This window comes from Microcaecilia unicolor, chromosome 2 (genome assembly GCF_901765095.1).
Source record: "Microcaecilia unicolor chromosome 2, aMicUni1.1, whole genome shotgun sequence".
Classification (NCBI taxonomy): Eukaryota; Metazoa; Chordata; class Amphibia; order Gymnophiona; family Siphonopidae; genus Microcaecilia; species Microcaecilia unicolor.
In genome coordinates, this window is record NC_044032.1 from 115,692,292 (window position 1) to 115,706,908 (window position 14,617).

Consider the following 14,617-nt stretch of genomic DNA (forward strand, 5'->3'; position numbering starts at 1 on the left):
AGGTCTCCCACTTAGCCATCTTTCCAGTGGTGTGCTGGAGCCGGCTCGCACCGGCTCACAAGAGCTGGTTGTTAATTTTTCTTCTGACATGCGAGCCGGTTGTTAAATATAGCAAGCCGGCTCTGGCTCTCCTCCCTCCCGCCTCCCTCCGGATCCTCACCGACTCCTTGTTCTTCTAATTCTTCGGGGCAGGCAGTCTTGCCTGCCCGCTGTCAGCTGACTCTCCCCCGCTGCCGATTCGTGCTTTAAAAATGGCCACCGAGACTTCCAGAGGCGGCCTCGGGAGACTTCTGCTGAAGTCTCGGTGGCCATTTTGAAATGTGAATCGGCAGTGGGGGAGAGTCAGCTGGCAGCGGGCAGGCAAGACTTCATGATGTTTCTGGGTGTGGGAGAGAGGGAGATTGGAATCTTGGGGGAAGGGGACGTTGGGATCCAGCCAGATACTCTTAACAGGTCCCTACTGAATATCAGATGGTCAGTATTTTTTAAAAAAAAGTGCTAACTGCTGCAGGCTCAATATTGACTTTGAGCTTTTGGAAGTAGAAGTAAATAGCAGAGAGAGTGATCCCAGGGGCCCATGGAGGGCATGGGAGAGGAGGGTCGCTGGGTATGGGTGCATGCAGGGCAGGGTGAGAGAAGGGTCCCTGGACATGGGTGGATGGAGGGCAGGGGAGAGGAGGGGAGAGAGAAGAAATGCTGGACATGGATGGAGGGGAGGGAAGAGTGAGGAAGGAGATGAGTTGAGGGGAAAGGAAGAGAGGAGAAAAACTGCACATGGATGAAGAAAATAGGCAGAAGCTGAGGACCAGAAACAAAGAAGAAAGGAAAGGAAGCCCTGGAAACGGAGTTAAGAGGACAGATAGCAGGAGAATCGGATACTGAGCCAGCATGATCAGAAAAACAGTCACCAGACAACAAAGGTAGAAAAAAAATCATTTTATTTTCATTATAGTGTTTGGAATATGTTCACTTTGAGAATCAGGTGCTCAACATTAAAAGTTTATTTTATCGCACATTAAACATGAATTAGATTGGAACCTGGGATCATTTAAATTTTTTTTCCTGGAGGAATGCATTGCCACCCCCCCCCCTCCGGCTCTCTCCCCGGCTATAGTCAGCTCTGCAATTTGGGGGAGGGGTGCAGAGGTGGACCGGGGGGGGGGGCGCAGAGGGAGACCGGGGGGGCGCAGAGGGGGACAGGGGAGAGAGCCTGTTGTTAAACATTTACCAGCACACCACTGCATCTCTCTCACCTTCAATCTGTTCAAAATTCTGCTGCACGACTAATATTCCACCAGTGTCGTTATGCTCATATTAGCCCTCTCCTCAAGTCACTTCACTGGCTTCCTATCCGTTCCCGCATACAGTTCAAACTCCTCTTATTGACCTATAAGTGCATTCACTCTGCAGCTCCTCAGTACCTCTCCACTCTCATCTCTCCCTATATTCCTCCCCGGGAACTCCGTTCACTGGGTAAATCTCTCTTATCTGCACCCTTCTCCTCCACTGCTAACTCCAGACTCCGTTCCTTTTATCTTGCTGCACCTTATGCTTGGAATAGACTTCCTGAGCCGGTACGTCAAGCTCCATCTCTGGCTGTCTTCAAATCTAAGCTAAAAGCCCACCTTTTTGATGCTGCTTTTAACTCCTAACCCTTGTTCACTTGTTCAGAACCCTTATTTTATCATCCTCACTTTAATATTCCCTTGTCTCTTGTTTGTCCTGTTTGTCTGTCGTAATTAGATTGTAAGCTCTGTCGAGCAGGGACTGTCTTTTAATGTTCAAGTGTACAGTGCTGCGTACGTCTAGTAGCGCTATAGAAATAAGTAGTAGTAGTAGCAGGCTCGCCTTCAGCCTTCCCTTCCCCCTCAGCGTCCCGCCCTTACGGAAACAGGAAATGAGGGCGGGACGCTGAGAGGGAAAGGAAGGCTGAAGGCGAGCCTGCTGCTTTCACTGCCGCCGCAACTTGAGGTAAAATGAGTTTTAAGCACTGGGTGGCAGAAAGGCAAGGAGGGCTGTTGTGGGAGAAGAGGGCGGGCAGGTCGGGCTGGGGTTTGAACCGGAACTTCCGACGAGTTCTGGTTGGGTGACTGAACTTCCGACACTTTCTGGTTGGGTCAGGGTGACGGGTTGCAAAAATATTGGGGGTGCTCGAGCACACACAGCACCCACGGAGTCGGCGCCTATGGGGGTGAGAAGGAACAGGGAAGGAGGATCTTGGAAGGAGAGGGAGGTGGAAGAGATGGAGAAGGAGAGGTATTACTCGACCTGGGGAGGGAGGTGTAAGGGATGGACAAGGAGAAGTGCTGTTGGACTTGGGGCAGAGGGAGGGACAGGGAGAGGTACTGCTGGATCCAGGGGAAGGAATGGACAGGAGAAAGGTGCTGCTGAACCTGCAAAGGAGGAGGAAGGATTGGACAGGGAGAGGTATTGCTGGAGAGGGGAGGGGTGGAGAAGGAATGGAAGGACAGGAAGAGGTGCTGCTGGATTCAAGTGGGAGGAGGAGGAGGAGGGGGAAGGGACAGATAGGGCGAAAGAGATGGAGAGATGCTGGACCGGGATGGAGGGTGGAGGGAGGACTGGGGGAGGGAGGATATGTTGGATGGGATGGGGGAGGGAGAGAGAGAGATGTCAAATTGGGGGTGGGGAGAGGGAACCACAGGGAGAGATACTGACCCGAGGGTGGGGGGTGTGAGAGGAAGGGAAAAGAGGAATGGAATAAGAGATGGAGAAGAAATGCTTGGCATGGAGGGAGCATAGGGACAGGAACAGAGAGGGGCAGTTGTGGACAGAGAGAAGGGATAGGGACTACCCAGCACTACCAGAAATTCCAGAAAAAAATATTACTGCAAGGGGTTACTCGGCGGTAATTGGGCAGCACCACATGCTGCCTGGTTAACGCCGGGTTAGTGTGGGAGATCTTACCGCCACCTCAATGGTGCTCCTCCAGAAATGGTTGTGCGGTAAATGCAGACTTACCGCATGGCCATTTCTCTTATCGGACTTTTTACCTGCTGTGGTAAAAAGGGCCTTAGCACACAGCAAAAACTGCCGCTAGCACAGGGCCCCTTTTACTGCAGCTTAGCAAAAGAGCCCCTTTGTAAAGTGATAGTTTTTTTGTGTATAGTTTGTCCAGTGATTTCATTGTGACCTTTGCTAAGAACATCTTTTCAGAAACAGTTGAATGTGAGTCACTTTGCATTGTACAATGATTGCTAACAAGATGCACAGCCTTCAGATTAATGAAAATAACTAGTGACTGCCAAAATTGTTATTTCATATGAGCACAGAAACGGAAACATTAAATAGAATCTGTAGCTTGTTAGTCATTTTTAGAAGGATAATAATGTTTCTTGATTCATATTGTCTTAGTGAAGGAATCCCTTCCCCTCGAGTGGAGCTACTTCATAACATAGACCCTCTGTTTGAGGACACTTCTCCATGTGAGTATCATATTCATTGTTCATTTATATTTACATTTTTATTTTTCTCATTTGATATTTTAATATAAATTTGTAATAATTAGATTTTGTAAACTTTTGGATCTGCATATTTTATTTGTTCACATACATTGGCAGGCAATTCCCAAACCACCTGCACATTTGCACATTACACGGGCACTTTCACTGTGTGTACTTGTAAGTAATTTTTAAAGTATAAAGTACACATACTAAAAGTGCTTGCATAATTTTCACCTGCTATTTATGCAAGCTGGAGGGAGAGGTAAAATAACACTTTTACTTTTGGAAATCCCATGTACGCATGTTGTATGTGATAAATTCTACTTTATCCTATGTAAACCACTTTGATATACTTGTTCTAGATTGTGGTATAGAAAGATTAAGAATAAACGAAACTGTTTTTCTTCCCTGACCTAAGCACATCTGCTTACACTCGCTCTTTCTCACTTAAAATTACACATAAGGGGACATTTTAAAAAGGAGCATCTATATTTAGGTCTCTGGAGGGCGCCAAATAGTATCCTGTTCTGTAAGGCAAAGTAGACCCCTAGTTTCCTGTACAGAAGATTAATGTAACTGGGTATATACATATGTGGTTAGATGTGACCATATTCTGGAGATATGTGTGTTACTTATAGTATTCTATAAGTTACACATGTGTGGGTCCCACCCATGCTGCATCCCGACTCTGCCCAGGCTGCACTGAAATGAGCACTGTGACACCTTTGGGGTGTTATCGGTGCTGCCAGGTGGTGGGGACTGGTACAATGACCGTGGACATACCTGGATATTTTATATTCTCTGAGAATTATGACAGGAGTTACTCTGAAGCAAAAACAAAAGCACAAGGAGCCTTCAAGATTGGGGTCGTCAATTCAAAATTTTATTGAACATACCTAACATGGTCCATGTTTCGGTGAAACCGCCTTCATCAGGGGTCTATCAAGATGGATGATATTCAATTGTGTCAAATGCGTCAAAAAACCTTTATGTTTGGGGTGGTAGTCTCATAACACTAATAGGACGCCAAAAAAACCCATGAGTACGAAAAATGGCTTTGTGAGCAAGAACCCGCATAGATAAAAGCTTCCGGGAACTGGCAGAATAGCGCCTGTTATAGAATACCGTTCAGCAGTGATTTTCTTCGGTACCAAAGTTTGAGCATCATTTATAGAATTTTCCCCTAAATGTTTAGTCCTACTGTATAGCTGGCCTAAACTAAATGGATAGTGCCAGCTTGGAGAAGAGATGGCTGAGGGGAGATATATTAGAGGTGTATAAAATACTGATTGGAGTGGAACGAGTAGATGTGAATCACTTGTTTATTCTTTCCAAAAATACATGGACTAGGGGGCATGCAATAAAGCTACTAAGTAATAAATTTAATACATATCAGAGAAACTATTTCTTCATACAATGTTTAATTAAACTCTGGAATTTTTTGCCAGAGAATGTGGTAAAAGCAGTTAGCTTAGCAGAGTTAAAAAAAGGTTTTGCTAAGTTCCTACAAGAAAAGTCCATAAGCCATTATTAAATTGGACTTGGGAAAATCCACTGCTTATTTCTAGGATAAGCAGCATAAAATCTGTTCTACTCTTTTGAGATCTTGCGAGGTACTTGTGACCTGGATTGGCCACCGTTGGAAACAGAATACTGGGCTTGATGGACCTTCAATCTGACCTAATATGGCAATGCATGTGTTCTTATGGTGACCATAGTATCTGTAATTTCAGTACAGTTACTTATACAGGATGACCGCACTGAATACCGAACTAAGTTAACTTAGGATGGTCACTGCACTGACTGAAAATCCAACCCATGCTTGCTTTTTGTGGATGATTTGAAGTTGTATAGCTCCTGTGAACATTATGTGAAGCATTATGTGAAGGGCGCTTCCAGTTACGCACCACTTGCACATATAAATGTTCAGAAAACCAGCACTTAAATGCATAAATTGTTTGAATATTTTTACTGCTGTAATTGTGTATTGCTTATATTTGACTTATTCTACTGTACACCACCTTGAGTGAATTCCTTCAGAAAGGTGGTAAATAAATCTTAATAAATAAATGGCTGCAACTTGAGCACTGCTCTGTTAGGGCATGCATAAGTGGCTTAGGGCTAGATCAGTGGTGTGCTGGAGCTGGCTCACACCAGCTCGCAAGAGCCGCTTGTTAAATTTAGCTTTTGTGAGCCGGTTGTTCTTCGGGGCGAGCCGGCTGCATTGCACGAGGTAAGCATGGCAGGAGGGCGCCATCACAGGCCATGCTTACCTCCCCTCCCGCTCCCAAACATGTCCAGCGATGTCCTTCGCCCCCACCCTCCCCTCCTGCTCCCCTCCGTCAGTTTCTATTACCTCCCTCGAAGCGCCGCGTTATTTAAAGCCCTGCTCCCCGTCTCCAGCCTTCCCTGCTTGCTTCTGATGAGTTTGTGCCCTTAGTCCCACCTTCTGACGTCATTTCCTTTTTCTGCAAAGGCAGGACTGAGGGAACGAACAAACTCATCAGAAGCAAGCAGGGAAGGCTGGAGACGGGCAGTAGGGCTTTAAATAACGCGGCGCTTCGACGGAGGTAATAGAAAAAGATGGATGGGAGCGGGAGGGGAGGGTGGGGGCGACGGAGAATCGCTGGACATGGATGGGAGAGGGAGGACAGGGAGGGAGGAGAATCACTGGGTATGGATGGGTAGAGAGGGGCAGGGAAGAGAATTGCTGGGCATGGATGGATAGAGGGGGGCAGGGGAGAGAATTGCTGGGCATGGATGGATAGAGGGGGGCAGGGGAGAGAATTGCTGGGCATGGATGGATAGAGGGGGGCAGGGGAGAGAATTGCTGGGCATGGATGGGTAGAGGGGGCAGGGCAGAGAATTGCTAGGAATGGATGGGTAGAGGGGGCAGGGGAGAGAATTGCTGGGCATGAATGGGTAGAGGGGGCAGGGGAGAGAAGAGAGTTTCAGGACATGGATGGAGGGGAGGGCAAGAGAAATTCTGGACATGCATGGAGGGGAGGGAAGGGAGAGAGAAGAAATGCTGGACATGGAGGGAAGATAGAGGAAGGAGATTAGATGAGGGAAAAGGAAGTGAGGAGAGAAACTGCACATGGATGGAGAAAATAGGCAGAAGCTGGATCCACTGTACAGTCAAGTCTGTGGAGGACCAGAAATGAAGAAGAAAGGAGGAAAGAAAAGAAATAAATGGAAAGGAAGCCCTGGAAACGGAGTCAAGGGAACAGATAGAGAGCAGCAGAATCAGATATTGGGCCAGCATGATCAGAGAAACAAAGTCACCAGACAACAAAGGTAGAAAAAAAATAATTTTATTTTCATTATAGTGTTTGGAATATGTCCACTTTGAGAATCAGGTGCTGAACGTTAAAAGTTTATATTTATTTACTTATTTATGGCATTTTATCCCATATTAAACATGAATTAGATTGGAATCTGGGATCATTTAATTTTTTTTTCCTAGAGAGAGTAATGCATTGCCCCCCCCCCCCCCCCCCCGGCTATAGCCAGCGCTGCAATTTTTTTGGGGGGGGGGGCGCAGAGGTGGGTGGGGGGCACAGTGGTGGACGGGGGGCGCCGAGGTGGACCGGGGAGAGAGCCTGTTGTTAAAAATTTACCAACACACCACTGGGCTAGATTCTATATAGAAATGCCTAAAAAATCCTAATAAATAAATGGCTGCAACTTGAGTACTGCTCTGTTAGGGCATGCATAAATGGCATAGGGCTAGAAATGCCTAAAAATTCTATGCCAAAATGAAAAGTCCTAAGCGTATTCTATGAAGTATGCCTAAATTTAGGCATACTTTATATAATAAGCCTAAATTTCTGTGCAGTTTATAGAATACACCGAGTACTAAATTTAGTCATGGCCATTTACACCATGATTAACTTGTTGTAAATGCGGATGCCTAAATTACGCGCGGACCGGGTGTATTCTATAACAACTCACATAGTGTCACGGTTGTGGCCTTGCCCTTATGTCCAGACCTATTGTTTCTCTGTATCTAGCTGTGTGACCTCTCCAATCTGCCTTTTTCCTGTTGTTGTTCTTCCTGTTAGCCAAGCCTCACTTTGGTGTCCCTGAAGCCAAGGCTCGCTTTAGTCTCCCTGCTTCATCAGCCTACTCCTTTATAAGGACCCAGGGAGCTTTCCTATGTTACCTTTGCAACAGATCTATTTTCCTTTTCTTGTTATACTGTTGTTTGATTCTGAGGGAACTGGTTTTCTTGTTAAGCTGTGTCTCTGTGGCACAGCCCTAAGCCTTGTGTGAGTGGTTTTGGTTTGAATCTGTATGGATTACTTCCTGTTAGGTTTGTTCTCAAGCAAAGCCCTCTTTTGTTTCTCTGTGTGTGTTGTTCTGGTTTGAATCTGTATGGATTACTTTCCTGTTAGGTTTGCTCTCAATCAAAGCCGTCTTTTGTTTCTCTGTGTGTGTTGTTCTGGTTTGAATCTGTATAGATTACTTCCCTGTTAACTTTGCTCCCAAGCAAAGCCCTATTCCTTGTCATCAGCAGCAGATGAATCCATTAACTGATGGGTTATGTCCGCCTACCAGCAGGTGGAGATAGAGAACACTGAAAAACCATAGTGCTCTAAGAATGGCTAGCCCCAACTGCCTTCAGTATTGCTCTATCTCCCAGCAGGTGTGGACGTAGCTTGATCAGCTCCTGGAAAAATACTGCCTGGGGTGGCTTCTGTGCTTTAGCCAGTTGTATTAGGGGTGTTGTGGTTGGTGGTGCCCACTTTGAAGGCATATAGGTTTGCCTTATCCCTGCCTTACCCGTCCCCCCGCCTCCCGGAATACCTCTGTTGCTGCCTGCCTCCAACTTTCCTCACAGCGTTAAAAAAAACCACATTGGATCTGCGTGGCTATTCTGAGGCTATTTTCCACGTGCAGCTTGACCGGATCTCGTTTGACTCGGTCTTTTGAGGTGAGAGTAGTGCCCAGCTCCTCCAGGGAGGTCCCGCGGACACCATTCCGATCGGGGTAAGTTTTGGTGCGAAGCCCCCATTTTACTTATTTAATTCCGTCCGGTCGGACGATGGCTGCTGAAGCAGTTAAACGCTGCTCCCGTTGTGGTAAACGTAGATCAGCAGCGGGGCTCTGTAAGACATGCTTTTTAGATGCTAGAGCTAGTACAAGCATGGCGAGCGATGATTCTTCCCGCTCACTGGAGCTGGCAGCGGGCGCCATTTTGGAAGCGCCACACGCCTCGACCCTCGCTGTTGCAGAGGAGTCTGAGTGCAGGGGGACGCCTCGGTTAGAGGCTACCAGAGGAGCTCCTGTTCCCGTTTCTCCTGATTCGGAGACGGAGGGTCAGGGTGAGTGTTTGTTTCTCCCCGGAGTTTGTGCTTTTAATGCATAAAGCTTTCATGCTGAAAAGAGCTCTGCCGCACGTGTCTGACACTGCGATTCTACCTGGTTTCCCCCCTGGTGTTGATGGCCCGCGGCTGGCTGATTCCCCCGAGCGTTGGAAGGACGCAGAACATACACAGGTAAATGTCCTGTCGGAGAGTGGCGCACTTCCCTTCCCCCCCCCCCCCCCCCCCATGGTCGGGCGGTGTGGATTCTGAGAGTTCTGGCAGGGCCTCTTGGTCTGAAAAGCCAGGGGAAAGTGCCGATTTGCCACTGGATCTGGATGATCCCAATGCGGTGAGGATTTTCCACCGCGATGAGCTGCCAACGCTCATTTCAGACGCCCTGCAGACCCTCTCGATTGATGATCCTGCCAAGGGCGAGGCCTCCTCTGGTAATCCGAGGATGGTGAGTACTAAGAAGCCTGCTCGAGCCTTTCCTGTGCATGACTCCATCCAAGAGCTTATTTCAGCTCAATGGCCTGAACCCGAAGGGCCTTTGAAAGTGGCCAGGGCTATGGGTCAGCTTTACCCTTTAAGTGAGGAGCACTTGGCCCCTTTGGGGATGCCTAAAGTGGACGCACTGGTCACGGCGGTGACTAAAAAGACCACCCTCCCCGTAGAGGGAGGGGTTGCCCTGAAAGACGTACAGGACCGGCGGCTTGAATCTGCATTGAAACAGTCATTTGAAGTCTCGGGCCTCGCCTTAAGGGTGTCTATATGCAGTTCTTATGGTGCCCGGGCTTGCCTTTCTTGGTTACAACAGGCAGTGGAACAGCCCGTGGATGGTGCGGAGTCCCTCGTTGAGGTTGCACCGCGGATGGAGTCGGCCCTGTCATTTTTAGCTGATGGCCTCTATGATCTGGTCAGAGCTTCGGCTAAACAGATGTCTGTGGCGGTTGCGGCCCGCCGCCTTCTATGGCTACGGCATTGGGCGGCTGACATGGCCTCTAAGCACAGGCTGGTGAAGCTTCCTTTTCGGGGCCACCTGTTATTCGGAGAGGAGCTTGAGGAGAATGTGAAAGACCTGGGGGACCCTAAACCCCAGCACTTACCCGAGTATAGGCCAAGGCCTTCTTCCAAAGGGTTCTATGTGGCCCTCCTCTTCAAGACCTCGCTTCCGTGAAGCTCGCAGGTATCGCCCGGGGCGCTCTGCTGGTGTTTCTAACAGGCCCGTTTTCAGCAGAGGAACTCCTTTCGCTCGGACAAGCGTTCCGCAGTGGCCGGTTCTAGGCCTGGAGTTCAGGGGCGGCCCCCTTAATGACGGGGCGCCGGTCCATTCCTCGATTCCTGCAGTAGGAGGACGTCTTTCCCTCTTTCTTGAGGAATGGACCAAGATTACCTCCGATCATTGGGTCCTTTACCTGATCAGAGAAGGTTACCGTTTGGAATTCAGTGCCCCGGTGAGAGACGTGTTTGTGGAGTCCTTATGCGGTACTGCTGTCAAACGGGCGGCGGTAGTGGAGACCTTACAAGTCTTGTTGCACCTTAGGGCGGTGATCCCTGTGCCTCCTGCCGAATGCGGCTGCGGTCGCTACTCCATTTACTTTGTGCTTCCTCGAAAAGGCGGGTCTTTCCGACCGATCCGCGACTTAAGGTCAGTCAACGAGGCATTAAGAGTGCGACATTTTCACATGGAAACCCTGCGCTCCGTCATTGCGGCGGTACAGCCAGGAGAGTTTCTCACGTCTCTGGACCTAAAAGAACCTTACTTGCACATTCCTATTTGGCCCCCGCATCACCGGTTTCTCCGGTTTGCGGTGTTGGGAAAACATTTCCAGTTTTGGCCTCGCCACAGCTCCCCGCACCTTTTCCAAGGTTACGGTGGTAGTAGCTGCTTTTCTCAGGCGACAGAGTATCCGGGTTTGCCCGTACCTCGACGACTGGCTCATCAGAGCGGATTCGGCAGACGAAAGTCGTCTGGCCACAGCAGTCTCAGTACTGTAATCTCTGGGCTGGGTCGTCAATATACCCAAAAGTCACCTGACCCCCTCTCAATCTCTCGAATATTTGGGGGTCCGGTTCGACACGGCCTCAGGGTTTGTCCTTCTACTCGACCAAAGGTGGTGCAAGCTTCAGAATCAGGTCCGTCTGCTCCTGAGGATACCTCGCCCGCGAGCTTCGGACTTTGTCCAGCTGCTGCGGTCGATGACGGCCACTTTGGAGGTAGTGCCATGGGCGAGAGCGCACTTGAGACCTCTGCAGATTGCCCTGCTTCAACGATGGTCTCCAATGTCCCAGGATTATCAATGCAGACTCACGTGGCTCCCTGCGGCCCGACTCAGTATGGAGTGGTGGCTCTCCGACAGCATGCTGCGGCAAGGAATGCCGCTGGCGCTTCCCTCTTGGTGCCTGGTGAGAACCGATGCCAGCCTGGTCGGCTGGGGAGCACATTGCAAGGGAAGCTATGCCCAGGGTCTGTGGACACCCGAGGAAACAGGGTGGTCAATCAATCGCTTGGAACTGAGAGCGATATTCCAGGCTCTTCTGGCCTTTCACAAGACTCTGGAGGGGCTGGCTGTCAGAGTTCTGTCGGACAACACGACAGCAGTGGCCTACATAAATCATCAGACGGCACTCAGTGCAGAGCACTGGCCGCGGAGGCCGCTCAGATTTGCCACTGGGCCGAGCTACATTTGCAGCTTCTGTCAGCAGCTCACATAGCAGGTCAGAGCAATGTGCAAGCCGATTTTCTAAGCAGGCATCAAATCGACCCAGCGGAGTGGGAACTGGCAGACAAAGTGTTCCTTCAGATCTGTGCCAAATGGGGATCTTATGGCGTCAAGCGCAAATGCCAAAGTCCCGTGCTTTTTCAGCAGATGGAGAGATCCTCGCTCGGTGGGGTTGGATGCCTTGGCGCAACCCTGGCCTCCGGGCCTCCTGTATGTGTTCCCTCCTTGGCCCTTGATAGGGCGAGTACTCCTGCGAATTCGGCTACATCAAGGAGTGGTGATTCTCATTGCCCCGGATTGGCCCAGGCGGCTGTGGTACGCGGACCTCCGGCGGATGGTGGTGGAGGCCCCTCTTCCTTTGCCTCTGGTACCGAACCTGCTGATGCAGGGGCCGGTGACCATGGAGGATCCCAGCCGCTTTGGTCTTACGGCATGGCTCTTGAGAGGGCGCAATTGAAAGACAAAGACTATTCTAACAAAGTCATCTCCACTCTCTTGCAGGCCCGCAAGCGGTCCACTTCCATTGCTTATGCTCGGATCTGGTGCCAGTTTGAGGTGTGGTGTGTTTCAAGGCGATCACACCCACTAGGGCTACAGTCTCGCCAATACTGGAGTTTTTGCAGGATGGTTTACAGAAAGGCTTGGCCTACAATTCCCTGCGGGTGCAAGTGGCAGCATTGGCATGCTTTCGAGGGAAGGTCTCTGGCCTTTCCCTGGCTGCTCATCCGGATGTTGCCCGATTTTTAAGAGGGGCGCTCCGGCTTCGCCCTCCAGTGCTGCTGCCGTGTCCGGCTTGGAACCTGGGGCTGGTGTTGAAGGCGCTCCAGTGTTTGCCCTTCGAGCCACTGAGGCAAGCTTCAGAGAAGGATGTGACTCTAAAGACAGTCTTTTTGGTGGCCATAACTTCGGCGAGACTTGTATCTGAGCTCCAGGCTCTGTCCTGTCGAGACCCCTTTCTGCAATTCTCAGAGTCCGGAGTAACGGTATGTACTGTGCCTTCCTTCCTGCCTAAGGTGGTTTCAGCATTTCACCTAAACCAGCCCATTTATCTGCCCTCCTTTACTAGGGAGGAGTTTCCGCAATCTTTTGGGCAGTTGCATCTTCTGGATGTTCGCAGCGCTCTCTTGCAGTACCTACAAATGTCAAATAATTTCAGGACCTTTGATTACTTGTTTGTCTTGTTGTCAGGTCTTCGAAGAGGGTCTCCGGCATCTAAGGCCACTATAGCCCATTGGCTCAAAGAAGTTATTTTTTCTGCGTATCTGCTGTCATGGCGGTCTCCGCCTGACGTGTTTAAAGCGCATTCCACAAGAGTGATTTCTTCCTCATGGGCCGAAACAGGAGCATTCTCTCTTCATGAGATCTGTAGTGCGGCTACTTGGGCTTCTAAGCTCTCCTTTGTCTGGCATTACAGGCTGGATGTTGCGGCGAAGCGGGACGCGCAATTTGGAGCGCAAGTGCTTGCTCGTGGAGTTGCATCTCCCCGCCCTAACTAGGGAGTGCTTTTGTACATCCCATCAGTTAATGGATTCATCTGCTGCTGATGACAAGGAAGGGAAAATTAGATTCTTACCTTGGTAATTTTCTTTCCTTTAGTACAGCAGATGAATCCATGATCCCTCCCTGTTTGAATTTGTTTTGTGTTCAGTTTTTCCTGCAGATATGTTCCCTCATTGGGAGAAGTTGGAAAACAGTCTTCAGGATTTCTGTTCTGTTACAGGAGGTTGAGATCGTCCCTCCTTTGTGTGATTATTGCTCCTCTTCTGGGGCATTCGTTCGTTGTGAGGAAAGTTCATATTCTAATTTGAGGATACACTCTGCTTTGGAAGTTTCGAATACTGAAGGCAGTTGAGGCTAGCCATCCTTAGAGCACTATAGTTTTTCAGTGTTCTCTATCTCCACCTGCTGGTAGGCGGACATAACCCATCAGTTAATGGATTCATCTGCTGTGACTAAAGGAAAGAAAATTACCAAGGTAAGAACCTAATTTTCCCTTCTGTTTTGTTTTGTTGTGTATGTGTGGTTCTGGTTTGAACCTGAATGGATTACTTCCTTGTTATCTAGGCTGTCCAGCATAAGCCTGTTCTGTTTCCTTGTGTGATTTCCTTTGTTTCCTTTCACTGTTCAGAGAGCCAGTTGTTGCCAGCCCAGCTGCTTCCCTGATTACTTTGCTTCCCCAGCTTATATGCTTTCCTTGATTACCTTGCTTCCATGCACCTGGGTGTTCTCTGTCTCTGCCTGCCTTTCCTTTCCCTGTGTGTGCTGGCTGAGGGAGAGATGCACTAAAAAATTGTTAGAGCCCTTCCTTTACCAATTCCCTTAGCGAATTGGTAAGGAACGGGCATGCATCAAGGAAAAGGAATGCAAATGAACTGCTCGTTGTAGCTCACTTGTATTCTCTATTCCATCGGTAAACAGTCGGCCATTCAGCCGGTCGAGCATGCGCAGAGCAGCCAAGCGTTATGCTGGCTACTCTGCGCATGCCAAGGACGTCCTTTATGGACGTCCTTCACTTAAAAAAAAAAAAAAGGACGTCCCTGACGAGCATCAAGGATGTTCTTCACTAAAAAAGAAAAACAACAACTAAAAAAAGGACGTATCTGCCGAGGCACACCTTCTCTCCCGCAGACTGCATCTGCAAGCCGAGGATCGGGGAAACGATCTGTCCGCAGTACGTCTGATGCCCCTCCTCCAGGTCTCTCTCAGCCAATCACAGCGCATTTAGCTGTCACTGGTGTCAGCTAAACGCGCTGTGATTGGCTGAGAGAGACCTGGAGGAGGGACATAATCGAAAGACATCCAAATAGTTTTTTTTTTATTTGGATGTCCTCGCACCCATCACAAAAAAATCTGCGGGGGAAAATGTCCAAGTGCTCGTCAGGGCCATCCTTTTTTTGTTTTAGCGAAGGACGTCCATGTTAGGTACTTTAGAAGGACGGCCCTGATGAGCACTTGGACGTTTTTTTCCCAATTTATTTTTGGGTTAAATTTATAGAAGTTTTTCAATCCCGCGCAGCCCCGATGAGAGGTACAGACCTCACATTAGATTTTCCACAGTTAGGCAATTGGAAAACGGTAGTGCATCTCATTACAATACGATTTCTTCACATTGTAATACTGATTT

General features: G+C 49.0%; 1 protein-coding gene across 1 annotated transcript in view; it reads left to right on the plus strand.

The window, feature by feature from the left end:
* The window catches only part of LOC115463050 (arylsulfatase B-like), a 188,165-nt gene that overhangs the window by 140,824 nt on the left and 32,724 nt on the right, over positions 1-14,617 (plus strand). The window contains exon 6 of the mRNA XM_030193236.1: positions 3,373-3,443. Within this exon, the coding sequence (XP_030049096.1) occupies positions 3,373-3,443 (71 nt within the window). The remainder of the gene's footprint in view (positions 1-3,372; positions 3,444-14,617) is intronic.